This window comes from Anas acuta, chromosome 7 (genome assembly GCF_963932015.1).
Source record: "Anas acuta chromosome 7, bAnaAcu1.1, whole genome shotgun sequence".
In the NCBI taxonomy this organism is placed as follows: Eukaryota; Metazoa; Chordata; class Aves; order Anseriformes; family Anatidae; genus Anas; species Anas acuta.
This window is the reverse complement of record NC_088985.1, coordinates 32,582,984-32,604,192: the sequence shown is the minus strand read 5'-3', so window position 1 is coordinate 32,604,192 and position 21,209 is coordinate 32,582,984. Positions and strand designations below refer to the sequence as shown.

General features: G+C 40.0%; 1 protein-coding gene across 4 annotated transcripts; it reads left to right on the top strand.

Moving 5' to 3' along the window:
• The first annotated feature begins 855 nt into the window (after positions 1 to 855).
• Positions 856 to 19,612, top strand: TIAL1 (TIA1 cytotoxic granule associated RNA binding protein like 1). 4 transcript variants are annotated; one of them, XM_068688983.1, is made up of 12 exons: positions 856 to 1,191; positions 7,226 to 7,322; positions 10,311 to 10,460; positions 10,760 to 10,814; positions 11,127 to 11,214; positions 13,090 to 13,165; positions 15,400 to 15,508; positions 15,805 to 15,900; positions 15,987 to 16,071; positions 16,357 to 16,480; positions 16,976 to 17,115; positions 17,995 to 19,612. In XM_068688983.1, exons 1-12 carry the CDS (start codon positions 1,163 to 1,165, stop codon positions 18,110 to 18,112), a joined length of 1,167 nt encoding a protein of 388 aa, XP_068545084.1. In that variant the 5' UTR covers positions 856 to 1,162; the 3' UTR covers positions 18,113 to 19,612. The 4 variants fall into 4 exon arrangements, with proteins under 4 accessions (XP_068545084.1, XP_068545085.1, XP_068545087.1 ...); XM_068688984.1 differs by having other exon boundaries at positions 858 to 1,191; positions 10,362 to 10,460; XM_068688986.1 differs by lacking the exons at positions 856 to 1,191; positions 7,226 to 7,322; positions 10,311 to 10,460; positions 10,760 to 10,814; positions 11,127 to 11,214 and adding an exon at positions 12,302 to 12,323.
• The last annotated feature ends 1,597 nt before the right edge of the window (positions 19,613 to 21,209 follow it).

The window sequence follows — 21,209 nt, the reverse complement described above, 5'->3', positions numbered from 1 at the left end:
TTGCTAAAATTGCCAAAAATTGCCTCAGGAATGAGGCTGAGGGACCATTTGGGCACCTGTGGTACCAGCCACCAGCAGTGTTTGATGGCGATGAGGAGCTGTACACGCACCGTGGGTATATCCCGAGACCTTCCCAGCCGTGACTGAACAAAGTAAAACCAAGCAGCTGATGTAAGTCACAGCCCGATTTACGTGGCCTTTTTATGGCATTTCTGGCGTTTGGATTTCCCTCCCCGCCTCCAAGCGCCTTCAAAAGCCACCCTTCGATCCAACACCACACCCCTCAGCCCTGTGCAAGCAGGGGCGGGGTGTCCCAAGAGGGTGTTTTGGGGTGTCCCAGAGGGTGTTTTGGGGTGTCTCACGAGGGTGTTTTGGGGTGTCCCAGAGTGTATTTTGGGGTGTCCCTGAAGGGTGTTTTGGGGTGTCCCAAAACCACAAAGCCCGCGCTGGGGCGCAACACCCAAAAATGATTAAACTTAACCAACGACAACAACACACGACAACTTTTTATTCGCTGGGACCCAGCTTCAGCGCCCAGGACGCGGCGCTAATGACGGGGGGTAATTAGTGGGGCCACACAGCCCCTTCCCGCGCCGCCCGCGCTCGCCCCCACAGCGGGGCGGAACGCGCAGCGGGAGCGGGGCCCGCCTTCTCCCCCCTCGCAGGGCATGCTGGGAGTTGTAGTTCCCTCCTCCCTCCCCTCGCTGGGCCGTGCGCGGCCGGCGGACTACAACACCCAGAAACGAGGTGTGTGTGTGGGGGGGGGGAGGGAGAGGCGGAGGGCAGCCCTCCCGCCCCGCCGAGCTGTGCCCGGCCGCGCCTACGATCCCCAGAGCGCCCCGCGGCGCGGCGGAGCGGAGCGGCGCGGGCAGGAGCGGGGCCGGGCCGAGCCCAGGCAGGGAGCGGGGCCGGCGGGGGGCGCGGCTGCGCGGAGCGCGGCTTCCTGAGCGGCTGGCGGCGGCGGCGGCCATTTTGTGGTGCCTCTCGCCTCCGCCGAGCGGGCCGCGCCGTCGGGACCCGGCGAGGGGGCGAGGAGACGGAGCGAGGGCGGCCGGGGCCGCTCCGCCTCAGCTTCCCTGAGGCTCCCTGCGCCGCGGAGCCCCCCCCTCCCCCCCCCCGGGCCCCGTCACCCTCCGGCTGCGAGCGGCGCTCACGCACCATTATGGAAGACGACGGGCAGCCCCGGACCCTGTGAGTGCTGAGGGGGAGCTGGGGCTGGGAGGGGGAGCTGGGAGGTTTGGGGGAGCCCGAGGGGCTGTGGCGGTGCCTCGGGTGTGTGTGGAGCCCGGGGGGGGGGTCCCCGAGCCCCGTGTGGGGCCCCCCCCAGGGCCGGGGCTGCCCCCCGTGAGGCGGCCGCTGGTGCAGGAGGGCCCTGTGAGGGGCTGCGTGTGGTGGGGTCTGAAAGCAGCGTGCAGTAATTCAGGGCTGCCCTCTGCTCGCTGTTTCAGCATTGAGGATTTGAGCTTTTTGTTGCTGCCGGTGAGCTGGGTGCTGCCCCGCAGGGCTGGCTTTGTTGCACGCTGTGAACTTGTAGCGGGGGCCCCACTGCCTGGGCAGGTGTGAGCACCCAGGCTGCGGGGTGAGGGGGTTTGGGCAGCTCCCCGAGTAAAAAAAGCTCCACTCCAACACTCAGCAACCCAACAGGACTGTGGTCAGGCCGCCTGCACGCGAGACACGGCTCGGGACGGTGCCAACCCAATCTTTGTTTAGTTTTAGGGACAGTGGCTTTCAGAAAGGCTTGCAAAGATGTTCTGGGTGGGAAGCCGCTTTGAAGAAACTACTGAGGCAGGGCAAAACAGCTCGGAATTGCTCAGTTTGGTTTCCAGCACCAAAATGATGACTTGGCATTTGAGGCTGTTTGAGGCAATGTGTGTTGTTTTTCTCCTTGCTAGGTCTGGAAAAGTTCTGTTAACTTGCTCATGGTGTAGTACAAGTACCTGCCCAGTCTTTGCTCCCTGAGATGTTAAGTTTGAATAACTGCATCCTAAATACTCTCACTTTTTGTGTTGGCTGCCCAAGTGATCTGACTTTGCTCGGCCCACAGAATGGAAGCGGTTCCCAGAGCGCTGCCTGAGAAGGAGCAGAGGGAAAAGGCCGAAGGTGCTCCATGTTTTACTGGGGGCTCTTTTCTGGTCCTGATCGGTTCCTCCTCCTCCTTTCTTTTGTTTCAAGAGCTATATCTGGACCGAATTTTAAAATGTTTACTTACCGCTCACAAGTTTTGGCGCTACGCTTGAAGTGGGTTCATCTTCCTCAAAGCATCCAGCAGTGGCCTGACTTAGCCTGTGGTCACTTGACAAGGCAAAAAATTGCATTTGTGCTCAGATGTCTGAAATGCCATCACTACAGCTGCCCAGGAGGTTTTGTGGCACACATGTGACTCCCCGTATAATTTGTCAAACTAGTAAAGAGCATATACGTTCAGTTCCTAGCAATTTCGTAGCAATCACAGCCATGTCAGGTTGCTTTCCTAAAATTCTTTTAGGGCTGTTTTCATAAAACACAAACATTTCGCTGTAGCGTTTCTTCTTCCTCCCTCTTCTCCCTCCTGGTATCTGAAATACCTTTAAATTTATAATTGCAAGTTTGTATTTAAAGGTTATTGTGCGGGGTAATAGTTCTCCCTTGTATGTTATGATCTTCCTTACAAATAAAAGATGTACTGTCCCCAGGAGCAAGTAATAATACTGTGAGTTGAACTCTTTAGGTTAGCTTGTTTGTTTTTACAGGAGAAGGCCTAAGTAAAGAATAAATTGTTTATTCTGCTTGATGGTGTGCATAAGCACTTGGCTGATAAGTGAAGCTTTATAGATGGCTTTGCTGAAGGAATAAATGAAATACTGAAGAAAAACCTGCAGGGATTGCTTTGTTGTTCTCGGTTGTGGTAGGTCAGTGATGAACCTCTAAGAATTCAAAATATCTTCTGTGGCTTAATATAGAAAATAGACACCAGTTCCATTTTTTCTCATGTTTCATAACTAACAGGCCTTTATGGAGACGTGGAGAACAACACTCAGTGTTTTCTGCCAAAAACTTCTCCTTGCTGCTTTGAACAATTTGCAGGTAACTCGAGGAAGGTGGACTTCTGTGTCGTGTTTTCCCTGGTGACATCTAGATCCTGGTCAGCACCTGTCAAGTCGCACATGGTACAGAAAATCAACAAAGTGTACTTTTTTTCTTTGCTGGCCGTGATCTGAGCTATGGGCTTCCGAGTTCTTTGTACAGAACTCTTGAAAGCTCTGTTTTCCATGGGCACTGCTGGGTCTCTTTCCATCGTGAGCAGTATCAAAGTCCTGCTTCTACTTCAGAGTGGAAACCAGGCCATCAGAAACCTCTTCTGCTGCTGGTGTATTCAGCTGCCAGGGACAACGGGAAGAAAAGTTCCCAATTTGTGTGTTCGTATTGATGCTATCCAAAAAAATGTCAGGAGCAGTCACTAAATACCTGTAAGCTGTTGCAGGTTGCTGCCTTGCTGTGTTGTGCAGCAAGTCCTGTGGACTGGATGCACAAGTCAGACCCTTCAGCTCTGAGCCCAAAGCTGGATTCACTTTTCTTGTACACCTTCAGTTCAATTCTCTTGTAGAGGGGTATTGTCTGTTAGTAGTCTAGGGACTAGATTCTTATTATTTTATTTCCTGTAGTACACTAGCACTACTCAGAGAGATGCTACTGGAATTTGTAGGGAATTTTCACCACAGCGGCTGCGTTAATCCTTATAATACTTTCTTCAGTAGAGTCTGCCATTTCTTGCGTGCTGTCTGCATGAGCATGAAAGCTTTTTTTACTGTCTTTCAGCAAAGTAGTATGTAGGGGAGCTTTCGTGGACCTAAAAGCGATGGCTGTAAATGTCCCTTTCTTCCTTACCCTAACAGTTAAAATCTACACTAATTGCTGCTATTTGCATCTCTTATTTTTTTTGTACAATTTTACAAGATCTTCAAATTTGAAATGCAGTTTCTTGTTCTTTGAATTGTCAGCAGCATTCGAATATAGTGTATTGAAACTTGCATCAGGGTATATTTGTGTGTGTGTGTGTGTGTATATAAATATATGTGTGGTTTGTTTTTTTTTGGTATGTGCTTATTAATTGGTATGTAAGTGCTTCAAACGTGCAGAAGGGAACAAACACTACTGCCAGTATGCAAAAAAAAAAAAAAAAAAAAAAAAAAAAACAAAAAAAAACAACAAAAAAAAACAAAACCTTTTGCTGCCCTGTCACATTAACCAAGACAACAGCCTATAAAAGTATAGTAAGTGCTTCTTCTCTGTTAGTTTTATGATTTTTTTTTAAAGTCTGAATAATATATCCTGTCAGATATAACAAACCAGAAATACTGAAATTCTGTGGAACAGCCTTTTGAAGGCCACACGTTTTCTTTAGGTGTATTTCTTCTTACTTCGTTTTCACGAAGTAGAATAGAAAGTACTGTGTTATATCATGCATAAATTGAGGTTAAAAAGGGGAAATTTGGGTGCCCCAGTAGTCTGGCGGTATGTGCCAGGTGATTAGCATCAGCTGAGACGTGTTGTGTTTCCAGAAAGGTAAGGTTTCTGTTCCTAATGTGTTGAATATATTTCTTTCCTTAGAGATACACTATTCAAACATGGTACCTGGAGCTGTTTACTTGTATGACTTTTTTTCCAGTCATCTTTAACTGTATTGCAGGAGGTAATGTCACTGCAATCTACCAAGTTAAAGACATGAAAGCAACCATCAAGTCCTGACCTTTATGCGTTGTTTCGAATTTGTAGCTGTGTGTGTTCATGTGTTTTACATGAACTTCAAGAGTTTTGGGTTCTGTGGATGCTGTCCGTGTCACACGAGCCTTTCCTTGTGAAGTATTCTCAGTGTATTCAAGTTTCCGAGCGTTAGCAAATTGTGTAAGGTATTGATGCTTTTTGGTTATGGTAATGGTGAACATCAAGGCAGCATTTATCATACACATGCAGAGAATTAAGAGACCATTAGGACTTTATGTTCCCTTTGAATCCAGCAATCAGGTGGTCCACAATTACTCTGCTCATTTGTTTTTTTATGCAGCCTGTTTCATAGCTGAAGGTTACAATGTGGCATCTCGCAGAAGATGTGGTGGGGTGGAAAGCCACCTGGCATCGCTTCCAACAGCACAGCTTAGCTTCATTGAATGGGTTTGGAAGGAATGGTTTTCCTGGCATTTTTGTTCAGGAATTCCAACAGGAATTCTGCAAATGGTGCTTTGGAAACGTGAGAACTCTGAAAAACATACTGATATGCAGAGGATGCTGAGCCTTTGGTTTCCTGTGTTGTTACTGTGTTATTCGCTGTGCCTGACTTTGCAGTAGGGTGAAGTTGGGAGGACTGCCCTGTGCTTCTTCCATGTCAGTGCTCCAGCACGTACAGGGCAGCAACCACTGGTGGCAGTGTCAGTACTGACACTTCCCGGGGGAGCTCTTATTTGAAACCACATTTTTCCATCGGATTTTAGCAATGTCTGCAAATGGCAGTGTTTCCACTTAAAACTGTTAGTGCTTGGCGATTTTAACTTGGTGAATGATTAACGAGCTTAGTTAGGGTTTCAGATAGCAGTTAAACACTTAGCCAGATCTTCTATGTTTTCAGAACAGGGAGTTGAAAAGTCCATGAGGCAGGCAAGCTGTCTTACGGGGGGGTCTTCCTTGGTTTGGCAGGTCTTAACTTTCCCAAAATGCTTTCTAACAACGCAGTCTACAAATGCAGCTTCCATTACCAATGTCTCCTAATTCATGCATGTTTAGTAAGAAAGTGAAGAATACGTGAATGCGTTTAAGGGATGTGTCTGTGTTCAGGTGGCATCCTGTCGGAAACCAGCTCTGGATCTGGTGCAGCACTTCTCTCCTGATGCTGAGTTCGGAGCTGAGCTTTTGAAAGAGTATCAGCATAAAACCCTGTGAATTTCATTGTGTGGTGTTCAAATGAAAACAAGCGGTGTCAGTTGTAATTTTGCTCGAGCTAAGTGGCAGGCCAGTTGTCAACCACAGAAGTAGCTTTTAAGACTTTTACTCCGAGGGATGCCCAGTAAGTGAGAGAAGCGCATGCTTACCGGGGTCGCGTTGGAGCTCACCAGAGTGCGCTAACAGCTCCCACTGACTTCTTGTTAGGGGATTGGATAGTAGATCAGAGTGTAATGGATAAAATGTGTTTTCTTTCAACAGCTAGATCACAGAATTTGCGTTCTTGTTGCTGATTTTATTTGTGTACCTTTTACCTTGACGGGCTTATTTTTGTAAAGAACGAGTGCTCCCGGGCTGCTGATGTGGAGTTGTGCTGATATGATGTGCCTTTCCCTTACCAATGGAGTTTGATTCCAAATCGGGCACGCTTTTTTTAAAGAAGTTCTGTTTTGTATGTTTGACTTTTTCTGAGCCATCTCTGTGACCTGGTTTTACTTTTTGTGAGTGTTAAAACCTAGCAGAATATCCAGGAGTGGTTCTAGAACTCGACTATTGCATGTGGTTGGTTGGTTGTTTTCTTACTATTTGTGTAATTGTAGGACTCCATCTAAACTTCATAAAAACAATTCCAAGTTTTGGAATTTCTAAGGCTTTGTAAATAAATTTTGATAAGTGTGGGTGATATTAAAATAACACTGCTAAAACTTGGGGGAGTTTTTACAGAGGTGGTAGCTGTTGAGCTACTTGGCTAGATGGTCCTGTGTCGTGGTGCTGCACAGATTGTCTTGCCTGTTGCTGAGCCACCAGGTTTCCCACTTCAGGAAAACAGAAGAACTGAGGTGGTTGTTTGCAAGGCACAGCATGGTCTGTGTCCGATAGCTACTGTTGAAATAGGAGGCGTTAGCTGTGGGTTCGTACCCAGATTAAAAGTGGGCTTGATTAGATGCTCAGTGGGAAGTGAAACTTAAAACATTGTTGCCCAGTTGGTCGCTTGCTCTATCCAACATTCCCGAGCAGCGTTCTTCCTGCTCATGGCACTGCTTTGAAGAAAGTGTTGGTGCTAGATACGGATGTCCAGTGTTATGTCTGTTTCATGCTTCACATTCTCAGTTGTGCTGCCAACTTTTTAATTTAAAAAACACATGGATGTTGCATTAAAGCTCTGTCATAAAATCATTTGTAAATAATGTATTTCAATTTAAGATGCCTGGGATTTTAAAGGGAGATTTTTTCATAGTCATTTAAGGATTAAAAAAATAACATTTTAAAAGGTGAAAAGTTCTGGTTTAATTCTTTTGTTTGTTTCCTTGTGTAGCTATGTAGGAAACCTCTCCAGAGATGTGACTGAAGTCCTTATACTTCAGTTATTCAGCCAGATCGGACCATGCAAAAGCTGTAAAATGATAACAGAGGTAAGGCCTTTCACATCCAGAGGGGTAGCAACAGTAATGTAATTCAGGGTAAAATTGTGGGGGCTTCTTTTGACGTTACTGGTAATCTGTTTTCTGGGGTCGATCTTGTTTATGTTTTCTGATACCCTTTTGCAGAAGAGACCTGTTGTTGAGCACAGTCCTGTACTTTTGCTGGTAGCCCTGCCATATCTGCTGTCAACTGATGATGAGATTCTGCTTTAATGTAAAGGATGATGCCCTCTCTTTTCAGAACCATCTTGTTCTGATAATCAAAAACTTTCTTGTTTCCAGTGTTATCCATTACTATTTTTTTCCATTTTTGACTTTATCTGAACAAGAATCTTAGTAATTTTTCCTTCTTCACTATAGAAGTACAGTCAAAAATTCTTTGAAATATGTCCTGAGCCTCTTCTTTAAGTTGGAGTAGGTCTTGTCCGCACTAGGCTGTTCTTAAATGAATTTTTTCTTAGAACAAAATTTCCTTAGTATCCCAGATAAGGTTTTGTACAAAGTGTTGGTAAGTATTAATACGTTCTTCTCTCACGTTTGTAAACACTCTGATATGTTTAGGGTTGGTAGCTATTTCTGTGATCTTCTTGACATATCCTAGGCAACTTTTTGCTGCCTAGTGTTCTTCCTTCTTTATTTATAACCCACAATCTTCTAGCAGGCAGGGACTAATCAGAACTTGTGCTAGGTTTAATTTTTGGTTCTGTTGTGTTTGTCTTTTTCTTTCTGCGTGCTCTTCTTGTGGTTCCTACTAAGTTGTTATCACAGATTTTATGAGTACGGTCACCTTTTTTTTATCAGGAACATTAATGAAAATATTAAGTGAGCTTGGTCACAAGACGTATCCTCTTAGGAACACCACGATAGTAACTCTTCTGTGATCTGCTTTTCCTTTCAATGTGGCATGCTGCTTTTTTGCTTTTAGCCACAAATTAACCTGATGCTTGTTAAATCACTCTCATCTTTGACTTAACTAGTAATTTCTCACGTGGCACCTTTATTAAAGCTTTCTAGTGAAGGTAAGAGTTCTGCCATGGTTATAGGAGAAAGACGAGAAGAAAGTAGCATGCATTACAGAACGTTCTTGGTGGTTTTGCTCTAGAGAAATGGTGATTGTCCCATGGCCTTCAGAAATAGGGTACTGCCACTGGCTGAGTGAGAGGTGTTGGCATCACTCTGCTTTGCTACAAAGTGGATGAGAAATTCCAATGCTTGTTTTATTTTGCATAACCACAGAAATAAGCAAGACATCTTTATGAAATAAATGTGTAACCAAAAAGCCACTTGCAGCTGGTTTCAGGTGTTCGGAGGTAAATGTGCTCGGCTGACCTTAGCACCTGTCCCCAAGCAGTGTATGAAATTTGGAGAAGTTCAGCACCCATTTACTCAGTGTGCTGTCTGCTTTCACTGCCCCAAAGCCACCTGACAGACTTCACAAAGAAGGGAGGGTGGAAAAAGATCTTAGTGAGAGGGGAATTCATATCTTGAAGATAGAAAGGGCAGTGGTTTTCACCTCTGGAATACCTAGGAGGGGTATTTTGTTGCATCCTTTAGGGTATGTTTGCATTTCAGAGGTACTGTAAATAGTGTATTTATACTGCTGGAAATGGGTTTTGATATAGAGCAATGCCCTGTAATTACTCTCTGGTTCAAAGAGAATGAGACATGGAGAAAATAAGAGGGAGGACAGTATCTTTTTTCAGGTAGAGTTGTAAACTTGTCAAAGTGATAACCATAAACAGCATGAGCTACAAATATTAGCAGTGCCTTTACCTGCGTACTTTAAAGGTTTTAAACATTTTTGTATAGCATGTTAGTTGTTTGGGTATTTAAAAACAAAAAAAACAACAAACAAGTCCTTTACAGTAGTATCAAAGTAATACGTTTACACCTTGAAACTGACTTCCCAGGTAACTTCAAGTGGTTGGATTCTAGACTGGAATTGGCCTGCAGCTGTCATGCGTGTAGCTGTCAAAGTGCCTGTTGACATTGCCCATCCTTCTAATCGCTGCATTTCAAACTTTTCATAGCTGCTGTTACGTTTCAGTAGTTCTTACCTGCCCATTGTTACTACTTCAGTCAGTTGAGTTTATACCTGAATGTTTTCCTTTTGTGTTTTTTCTCTTTAGCCGTTTGCATCAACTGTTTTTTTTTTCACTCACTCTTTCCCTTCTCATTTGCAGAAGATATGGCATGGCCATACTAAGTGGCTAGTGTTTTCAAGTGTTTAGTGTTTCAAGTGTTAGGCCCTAGCTCTTGTACTCATGGCATTTTTGGGCAGAATTTAAATCCAGTGTCTCGTAGTCATTTCCACTTGATCATCTGTTCTGAAGGCTTTCGTGTTCTTTGCTCTTCATATCCTGATTTAGGGAGCTTTATTTGTGAGTTAGTGTTTTTAAAGAAGAGTTGGTAAGTCAGTGTACAAAAGTAGATCATATCCCAGATGCAAGAGAATAGCAATCAGTTGATCAGTGTCTTCCCCTTGATCGTTAATTATTTTGAGCCCCTTTTAAGGGGTGTTTCCCAGCTGTTAGGTGTAACATTTTTCACTTGAGGCCAAGAATATGCAACCTCTACTAGTGTGCTCTACTAATGATTTTCAGGTAAATAAAAAGAAAGCTTTTTAAGCAGGAGGAGAGAGAAAATTGGTGAAAATGTATGTGGGGAACAAACCTTTTCAGGCTATGAGTATATATTGGAGGCAGGAGACTAATTTTGTTCTTCTCTCTACTCTTCCCCTTTTCCCTCCTCTCCATCCAGTCTGCAGATCACCTTTCTGGTAGATGAATTATTTTTAGTTCAGTACTGACACCTCATACAAAGTAAACAATGCTTCAGAAATTGCTAGACCATTAAGAAGCCCATCTTAAGAATTCTTACATTTAAGTATAATTTCAAAGGCTTTTTCATGAATCTGATGCAAATCGTTCTTAACGTTTCTAGCTATAAGTAATATATTTTCCTGGATTTTCTTCTCAGCAACCCGATAGCAGAAGGGTCAACTCTTCTGTTGGATTTTCTGTTTTGCAGCATACAAGCAATGACCCTTATTGCTTTGTGGAATTTTATGAACACAGAGATGCAGCTGCTGCATTAGCTGCTATGAATGGGAGAAAAATTTTGGGAAAGGTAAGTTGTTTATATTGTAATCTTAATTTCAAGGGAAATAAGTTCTTGTAAATAAATAAATCTATGGGATTTTTTTGTGTTAGAGATGTTGAGAAAGATTAAATATTATTAGAATTAAATACTATTGATTTAAAAATAAAAAATAATCTTATTTAGGAAGCATTCTTTATTTTAATTGCTCCAGTCTTTTATATTGAGTGATGATTTTTTAAACATTGACAGTTGTAACCAACCCTTAAATTACATTACAAAATGTAAGAGTTTTATTAATTTATACTAAATCTTATACTTATTTTCAGGAGGTCAAAGTAAACTGGGCAACAACACCAAGTAGCCAGAAAAAAGATACATCCAGTAAGTAAAGTAATGGCACAGTATTACTTCTACACAAATACTTAATAACATGTGGTAGTGATTGCCATAAATGCATTTAAACATAACTTTTCTCCTTCCCATCTTGTGTTTAATAGAACTTTGCAAACTAATTCTTCTGTTTTCTGCTTTACAACTGGGGAAACTGGAGTGGACGCGTTTAGTTGCTGCTGCTCATCGAGTGGAATCGTGGGCGTTCCTGGTTCCCAGTGCTGTACGCAGAGCATCACTTTCTCAGGAGTTAAAACTGTAGATAGCAGTTAAATATTTGATTAGTAAATTATTTATTTTCAGATCACTTCCATGTGTTCGTTGGGGATTTAAGTCCAGAAATAACAACAGAAGACATCAAGTCAGCATTTGCTCCTTTTGGTAAAATATCGTAAGTATCATAATAAACATTGTTGATATTAGTTAGGAAATCTGACAGTAAAAATGTGGTTCTGATTTGAAATGTTATTTCTTATCTCTTAGATATTTTTTCTGATGTTAATTTCTTTGTGTTGGGTGGGCAGTAACGAGGGATTGTCTTTTTATCTTGGTATTCGTATAACATGTTTGTATATACAATAATGCAATTGTGCTTCAATTTTGCTGAAAGGAATATGCTTTTAACTTTATGTACTAATATCTTCCAACTTTTTATTAGAATTTAATTACTGTTTCTAAGTGTGATTCTTTTATTGTTTGGAATGTGTACAGAATAGTGATTTTCCAAGTGGTATATGTTGCATCTTCAGCATATTTTAAATGCATTTGTACTGCATTTTATAGGCAGTATTGAACACTAGGCAATTAAATAATTTTATGAAGCAGATTGTTGTCGAACTTCTGAAAATTTTTGAAAAAAGCTAATATTGGAAATTAAATTACTTTTCTAGATATGATGAATTAAAATTATATTTAAAATAAAAAATGTTGGATTTATAGTATGTGCACACTTCTGCCAGTTGAGAGAGTTTCTTTATACTTCTCTCAGAAAATTCAGGTGATAATAAATCATCTGGAGTTTCAATTGAACATATTTAACATTAAAAGAATGCGTGTGAATTCTAAAATATATATTTAAGAGTACTGCTACAAAAAGCTTGTTAATCTGTTATCAGCTTATCTTCATAGAAATCCTTTAAAGTTGCACATGAATTTTTTATACGATTTTACAGGAATATATTTCTAAGAACAGAGTTTTTATTTTTCTCTTGTTCTGTACACATATTTTTAAATGAATCATAAATCTTACCTCTGCTATTTTGTTTACTTTGCTTTTTTGTCTCTTAATGTGGTAAGTAGTACTGTTTAAAAATCGATATAAAGAGAATAATTCAGGTTTCTGTTTCTCAATCTATATTTATACCTGAGACCTGCAGTTTTTCTAAAGTCCAAGTCACAATTAAAAGTAATAGCATTCTGGTTATTTTGCAGAATTGCTCATAAGAATGGACAGGATCTTGAAGGCTAACTGCAAGGAACTGTGCACACTGGAACTCAGTTGTAGATTTTTTCTCATTTCTATTTATTCTTATTATACATTATTTATATATACATATTTTAGTATTTACATTTTAACATTCTATATTCAGTGCAGTTCTATATTTCCAATCATTTTAACTTACTCACTAAAATTTCTGTGTAAATTTGTTGTTTTCGTACTGGTGTGCTTAGCATTGTTGTTAGTTTTATTCTCCTTTCTTAAATTTCTGAAAATGTCAATTTTTCAAAATTTACAGCTGCCCAAACTCCAAAATGATGGTAGAGAATTGACCAAGAAAAATAAAGAAATCTGTTAACAGGCCATGTATGCCTTTTAATTCCTATTTTTTCCTCTTTTTCGATTTTTTTAATATTTCATATATTTTGTATCACTAGGCAGAAGACATTTAACTATTTAGAAAATGCATGGTAAATTAGATAGAATTGTTACAGTAATTTATAGAACAGTAAACCTTAGTGGACCCTAGCCAATAGAATATTAGAAAAGGAAATTTGTTTCTCTTATACTTCCAATTTGAACATTCTAGTTTTAGCCAGTATAGGTTATGTGGATAGGTTGCATGTCTATTACATGTTATTTTTTTTGTCCTACTGCTTTTTTCTAACAGGTAAAGAAGCAATAGGGAGAGTTCAGGAATGACTAGTTTTAGGGCTAACTGAATTTATAAGAAAAATTATGCTCACAATACAGTGTGTGTGGTTCCTTTTAGTTTTTATTTTGCTGGTTGTTAATATTGCCCTCATATAGCTGTGCTTCTTTTCACAGGGATGCACGGGTAGTTAAAGATATGGCAACTGGAAAGTCAAAAGGCTATGGTTTTGTATCTTTTTATAACAAACTGGTGAGTAATCACAATGTAAATTGAAAATAATTGCAGATTTTTCCTCTTTTAGTTTTTCCTGTTTATATATTCACTACATAACAGACTTCTTCTCAAGGGAAATTTGTGTTTAGAAGACAGTTTAATCAAACTTCCATTATTTGTGGTAAGGGATAAAAAAATTATGAAAGAGTTTAGATGACTGCAATGGTGCAAGAACATTCTGAAGAAAGATTCCAGAATGCAGAAAGCTTGTTTGGGTGCGCTGGAGTTGGGATTAGTCTGTTGAGCCATCTTTTGTAGAGCGAGTGGAGTATCTGCTCCTGGGCCTAGTGCTTTGGGATGCTGTATTTTGGGTCTGCTAGCTGAGGCACTGCACCTTGTCCAGTGTGGTTTGGTGTGGTAGGGTAGAAGCCCAACAAAGTGAAGCCCTGGAGCCCTCAGTCCCAAGCTGTGCATGCAGTTACGCAGTAGGGCTTAGTGTTTGGCAGGTTTCGGTTCACACCAAAGTTCAGTCTTGCTGGGGACCTAATGCTGCTGCATGCGTGGCATACACTGAAGTACAGCTGAACATGCTTCCTTGAGCTCTGCACCTCAGTAAAATGTCCTGCTACTTACAGCAATACAAGAGCTGCAGCAAATTATTCTTGGTAATTTTGAAGTTAATTAAAAAAAAAATCTGGAAAGGATTTGGAAAACTGAGTAGTGTTTGTTTAAAGATACATTTGGGACAATATGGGGTGGTTTTCCTTACCCATTAAGGTCTCAATGCACACCACAATTATGAGAAAATTAAACTGCTGCATTGGACTAAAACAGTTATGGCATGGTCTTGGTTCCATTTTTATTGTACCTGTGATCATCAAGACTAGCAGTGAGATGAATTTGAGCTGGTTTGGTTTCCTAGTCTGGTTGGAAGTTACTGTGTCTTAGGAGCAAGGATGCAAGTTTTTTTTCTATTGGTGTTCTCTCATAAATTCATCATTGTATTTACGTATTGTCTTCAAAATGACCACTGGGTATAACTAAAAGAGGAGGATTGAGTTCCTGAGTCATTAGTATTTGAGATGAGTCTGTCCTGAAAACCGTCAGTGTGGGGCAGGGAGCTGCAAGCCATTCACCTTTAAATTGTCCCCGTGTTCCCTTGGTCCCTTGTGCTTTACTTCCTTTCTTAAGCTTTGTGCCCTTGGAAAAGCATTTCAAGCATATGTACTATTTGCTCTGCCTCTCTTCTTTCAAAAGAGTTGGGGGGAAATAAAAACGATTGCTTCTTGCAGAGTTAGCAAACGTTTCCTTTTTTACAACGTGAGCTTAGAGATTGTCTGTTAGCTTATATTCAAGATAAGGTGTTAAGCTGTGTGGGCTGTGGACTGTTTGTTTTTTTCTGGGTGTTTGTGTGTTGCATACATACAATGACTTTAACACTTACAGAAGGTATGTCTGAGGGTAGACTGCTTTGTAAATTGCATACCTTCTAAGGGCAGAAGAGAGGAAGGGGGGTAGAGGGGCAAATAATAGGAAACTGCAAGCTCAGTGGATTTCTATCCCAGCATTATATTAACACATTATTCAGCCTTCCCTGAACTTACAACTTTTCTCCCTAAATCTGCCTAAAGTTGACCTTCTACAAGAAGTGCCTATTAAGGTTCTAGAAGGCCACATTGAAGCATTTCTATTTTCTATCATGTCTTCTGCAGCATGTACTTTGTGGTATAAACTTCAGTTGGGTTACAGCCAAGAAATTTCTCAGTGAGGGATTATTAAATGATGATTAAAAAGTCTGTCTTTACTTTTCATCTGTTACTATCAAATACGCTTTTGTGTAGTATGTTTTTGGTGATACAGTCAATTGGCAAAATCATTTTATTTTCTGTAATTAAAACTGTAGTCCTTTCATCTAAATAGTTGCTTCTGGCATCTCTATGACCTTTGCACTTTCTTGGAGCAGCCACCATAGACTCTGATACACTACCTTTACACAACAAGTATCTGTGTGTATACGACTGCAGTTGGCTTTGGCTCTGTATAAAGAAAATGGGAACAGGGAGAAAGCTTTTCCAAATTGCTTGTGAGGGCCTTCCTATGTAACCGTTGTCTTGATGTTACTTGATTTTGTCTGCTTACTAGGTGGATTTTTCAGAATTTCATGTACTTTTTAGCAGTTGCTGGAATTAGCTGACAACCAAATCTTATACATAGGCTTATACATACTTCTTATTTGTATGTATTCGTAGTCTTTATTTTCCTCTCTTTAGGATGCAGAAAATGCTATTGTACACATGGGAGGCCAGTGGCTGGGAGGCCGTCAGATCAGAACTAACTGGGCGACGCGGAAACCACCAGCCCCCAAAAGTACACAAGAAAGTAAGAGCTTTCTGTAAAGTTCTGTGGTGTTTGGTCTCTTGCATAGCACTGTTAAATGGAGGAATGAAACGGTGCTGCCACAATTATGTCACTTAATTGAGTATCTAGTTTGGCTTCCAGATCTTAAAGAATAGATTTTTCTGGTATGTTAAGTCAACGTAGTGGTGGCACTGCTGCTCTATCATAAAATATTGGATGTTTGTTAAATGCATAATTCACACATCTGTATAAGGTAAGTATCTGGGACTCCGGTTACTACTAGCCTGATGCTTAAAAGCGGCCTTCTCTCTTTCTAGATAACACAAAACAATTGAGATTTGAAGACGTAGTAAATCAGTCAAGTCCAAAAAATTGTACTGTTTACTGTGGAGGAATTGCTTCTGGGCTAACAGGTACGATTTGTTTTATTGCTTCTTTAATTGCTGAAATTTTGTGGACACCAAGAGGGCTACTAATTTAGAAATGTTTTGTGTTGTAGATCAACTTATGAGACAGACTTTTTCACCGTTTGGACAGATTATGGAAATCAGAGTGTTTCCTGAAAAAGGTTACTCTTTTGTCAGGTATGCACAAAGAAAAAGAAAATCTGTGATTTTAAGGTAGTACTGATTCATCTTCCTATAATTTCACTTGAATGAACTTCAGCTGATGCCTTAAGAGCTGTTGCCATATGTTCATAGAAAAATTTGGAACTCTTAAGCAGACACCAATCTTTTTACTTGAAAAGATGAAAATCTGTGAAAGCAGATCTTCTTCTCGGGATTTTCCTGTATGTATGGAGTCACTTTTTTAATAACGCACTGAAAGGACTATGAAGCATAACACTGGTTTGTTTTTACATTCTTTAGATTTTCAACCCATGAAAGTGCAGCACATGCTATTGTTTCAGTTAATGGAACCACAATTGAAGGACATGTTGTTAAATGTTATTGGGGTAAAGAGTCCCCTGATATGACTAAAAACTTCCAACAGGTAACGGCATTTTAACCTTTTCTTTGTTTGTTCTTGTATTTGTATCACAAAAGCAAGCAATTATCTGTAACGCATCCCAATTATAACAGCTAAACGTTGTAGTAGGATTCTTACAAAATTCCATGTTCTGTCCAAGTTATGTTCCAGTTGTTCATCAAATTGGGCTAGTGATTTTGGTGGAATATCTGGTACTGTCTGCTGGATATGATTCAAGATAGGGAGAAACTTGGAGGTAATTCTGATTCTTGCTAGCCCTCTTACCGCAGACTAGCTGACCATCCAACCAAACATCCCTTGGTATTTAAAGCACGTGTGCGTGCACACTTCCAGTACGAGGATCTAATTAGTCACAGTGCTGTCTCACTTTTATTTATTTACTGTGGCTAAATAGCCTTAGCCAGCGTGACTGACAGTCAAAAGTGTTGCCTGTAGCAGCTGCAAAGGAACATAATCCATCTCTAGAACCTGAAGAGCTAAGAATTCTTCTCTCCTTAGGTGGATTACAGTCAGTGGGGGCAATGGAGCCAAGTATACGGAAATCCCCAGCAGTACGGGCAGTACATGGCCAACGGGTGGCAAGTACCGTCATATGGAATGTACGGCCAGGCCTGGAATCAGCAGGGGTTTGGAGTAGAGTGAGTAATCATACTTAACTTTTTTTTGTAGAGTGTTCCAATAGTGTTGTGTCTGAGCTTCAGGCTCATTTGATTCGAGGATTGCACAAGGTGTCAAGCCTTGTTGCATGCTAAAGCTTATGTTTAATGATTACCATGGACAAAATGGTGGGGTGAGTCACTCTGGCTTGTTCTTGATAAGACGTTTTGTGCATATGGGTGTCTTGAGACTCAAAGTTAACAAAGACTGCCTCTGTGTTGGAGTTTCAGGTGGTGGTCTTGTCTGTTACCTAAAAGTTTGAGATTCTGACTTGTGGTGGAGAAATCTAAACTGTGGAGCCCTGGTGTTTACCAAAGGGATTGTGACTGAGGAGGAAAGAAACTACCTAACATCCCTTTTGCAGTTTCAGAATTTGGCTGGACTCTTAATACTTGAAACCTTCACCAGAATTTTTTGTTTTAAAACACTTCTAAAATAACTTCTTTGTTTAATTTCTCATAATGTTTAATTGGCAAGAGAGAAAGCCTTGAGAAACCTATCAGTGGTATTCATGCCAATTAGGTGTTGGGGATTTTTTGCACTTCTGCATCACTGGTGTGGAGTTACAGACACATACCTGTATTCGTGCCATTTGGAGGTGGTTGTTCTCTCTAACTAGTATCCAGTACTCCCCCCCTCTTAAAGCTTATGGTGTTTTCAGAAACCACATGTTGCAGCATTTAGCCTGGTATAAAAGGCTTCTGAATTACTCACAGAAAAATAAAATGTTCTATTTTGGTGTAACTGGTAGCGTAGGAAGTGTGTTTTATGTTCTTTTTTTAGTCTGTTGACTTGTAAATAACTTGACTAGCTTGCATGATTTCTTTCTTTTATTTTTTCTTTTCCTGTTCCTTTTTAAGCCAATCTCCATCTGCTGCCTGGATGGGTGGATTTGGTGCTCAGCCTGCCCAGGGACAAGGTGCTCCTGTAATACCTAACCAAGCTGGATATGGTATGGCAAGCTACCAAACGCAGTGAGCTGGGACTCTGTTTAAAAGTGTGTATTTCATGATAGGCCGCAGTTTCCAGTGATGCTCTGAAGACTGGAATGTAGACAATGAAAAAAAGAAAATATTTATTTTAAAAATGGAAATGTTTGGAACCTTTAGCACAGCTTTGCTTTGGTGAAGGACACAAATGTCTTCTAGTTCTGCCTTTTTAAGTTTTTGTTCATGATGGATATGAACATGTTTTTCTTTGTGTACAAAAAATTAAAAATAAAGTCAATAAAGACAATTCTGACTACAAATTTTGATATAGTAGGAGAAATGGCTAATGAATTTGATCCTTAGGTTACCATTCCATTTTTTTTTGTTCTGTCTTCAGTGTTTTATATCACTGTGCTTTTTAAGAGAAATGACGTTGAAAAACAAAACAGCAAGTTGCTTTTAGTTGAACACACATCCTGAAATAAACTGTGGACCAATCATTACAACCTGCTAGACAGTATTGGTTTTTCAAGAAACCTATGGACATCGCTCTGAAAGCATACGTAGGTCTTGGAATAATTTTTTTAAAAAATATTTAATTTTTCTACATGCTTAAAGAAAACAGAGTATGATACAAAGAATAGTTTGGTCTGAAATGAAAAACAGTACTGTCTGAGTTATTTCACATAACTTCTGTCCACGTTCAGGCACATATTATAACTTTTCAGAGCTGGTTTGCTTATTAAGATTGTAGGAGTTTGCGTTTAATTTTGAGAATTAAAGAAGTTTTTGCAGGTATGTTGTTTGTATTCAAATCAGACAGTCATACTTGTACTTTTACATAAAGTTTGAAGGCTACACATTGTAAATATTTCATAATTACAGTGTTTCAAAAGCATGCTCAAACATAGAGGTAGCAATGTAATTATTCAAAGTAATACTTAATATACTCTACTGCTTTAAATGCAGTAGATTGACAAGAATGTGCAAGACTGACATTTCCAAAGTTGGCTATTATGTAAAGTTACATAAAGAACTATAACAAAGAGCCTTAATTTTAATTTCATAAATCTTTAATGCATCACCTTTTTGTCATTAGAAATACGAATTTTTTGCTTTACATTATTTGGTATGTAAATACCTTGGTTAACAACCTTGTAAACCTATTTCAAGGTTATTATAAGTTGTATAGTATCTTGAGTGTTTTGAAAAATCTTGATGTTTTTTAAGTCTAGAAATATTTTGCCCAAGAATTTTTTAACAAGATTGTTAAAAACATCTTATTTTAGAGAATATTCAATGTGCCATTTGGTAAATGGAGATGCAGTTGAAACAGTACACTGAGTTGTGACTTATTTTTAATTAAAGTTTTTGTCTTTATGGGTGGTTTGCATGTGATGAACCTGTACAGAGGCTGGGTTGTTTGTGTACTGAGTGTGTAAATGGATAAATCATGAAGATGTTTAAATGGTATACTTGGGTTATTTCTGAATAATTTTATGGATACATTGATATAAACTGCCTCAATAAATTTGAAGTTGAAAATGAATGTAAGTTAGATATAAGTACTGTCTCTTACCTATGACAGCTAGGGGGTGCAAATGTTTCAGCTGTATTCAGAAATACACTGAGGCAGCACGATTAAATGTAGGATTTGCAGTGGTAGACCAGTGAAGCAAACTTGCATTTTAAAAGAAATGGAATGTTTGATTTTAGGTGCTGTAGTTCTAAAGGAGTGTTTGAGAAACTGCATATTTTATCTTTTCTGTTTCTTTCTGTGCAGGTGTTGCAAGTTGGAATAGATTTTGAAATAGAAACTTGCAGTTTTTTTTTTTAAACCCAGCCAGGTTGTGCAATTAACAACACTTAATGCTGTAGCAAACGACATGAGGTTTTTTTCTTCCTCTTCTACTTGACGTGTTTAATAGTACCTTGAATTTTAGATCAGGTTGAAAGTGAGATATTGTGGAAGAGCAATTTAGTCAGTTGGTTCAACTGTACTCAGAGATACTTGCAACTCCAGGCTTCTAATGCATGCAATAATGACTGAAGTTAGCGTGGAACCATAAGTGCTTGTGATGACAGAACTGGCCATGTATCTCTGTTTCTCCTTTATCATGTGTGTTGTGTTCTTTTGCTGAAGTTAGGAATCTCATCCACAGGACTCTTGTTTTTTCTATAAATTTTGTATATATGTGTATATCTACGCGAGGATCGGCCTATACATTGTAGTTTGGAAAAAAAAAATCACAAGTAAGTCTGCATTTTTGTTAAACTCATCTGGTTTCAAAAAAAATGATCATGAGTTAGATCTGTGAATTTGCAAATTATTTTAGGGTTTCTTAGACTTCACTTGAAATCTGGGGTTTCTACGTAATTCTAGGTGTTTGAGTTCTGACTGTTCTGGATACATGCTGGTGTGTAAGCAGTATGTTCTTTAGGCGCTACTGAAGATTTCGGTGTTGCAAGTACATTGCCACGTAATGCCCATATAAGTGGGCGTAAGTTTAAGGCGGTGATCTTTCAGGTCTCAGTATGGACTTCACTTTGAATCTGATTAAATAACATGCCTGGTGCGGGGTTGGGCGTTACCTGACCTGTGTTTCAGGATGACAGATAGGATATACTTTCTCCTTTGAGTCTTTTCTCCTTGGTTTTTATACGGCTGTTCTTTAATGGTGATATTTCTTCGCAGACTACTCAAGATACGGGAGTCTCCAGGGTCCTTTAATGTTTCTGTAGCACTGCGAGGAAGAATTGTAATTTGGATTGCTTTCTACTCAGTAGCGTTCGTAAATGCATTACTGACAACTTTTTGGCACCAAAGAGCCTCTTGCACCATACTGCTTTTATGAATGACTGTTACACTGTTGTAATTTCTCTAACTACAGAAATCAACCACTACCTAACCCCTTACCGCTAGGATTTGAATTTCAAAAAGCATTGATTTATCATGGCTTACGTTGATGCGTGCAACCTGAAGCAAGGTTGTAATCTGCATTTGCAGAAAATGTTCAATAAAAGTGAAACATGATAAAGGGCTTATCCTCTTGTCATCTGTCAAAACGTTGTCCCTCTTCGCTGTAAAACTGACAACAGGTATATAAGGCTGAACTTGTAAACTATGCACTTGAAACCATGTAAAA

Coding starts and splice junctions, on each gene's coding strand:
- TIAL1 (XM_068688983.1), top strand. CDS start 1,163: ATGGAAGACGACGGGCAGCCCCGGACCCT. Junction 10,461..10,759: donor GGAGAAAAATTTTGGGAAAG/GTAAGTTGTTTA, acceptor ACTTATTTTCAG/GAGGTCAAAGTAAACTGGGC. Junction 17,116..17,994: donor CAGCAGGGGTTTGGAGTAGA/GTGAGTAATCAT, acceptor TTCCTTTTTAAG/CCAATCTCCATCTGCTGCCT.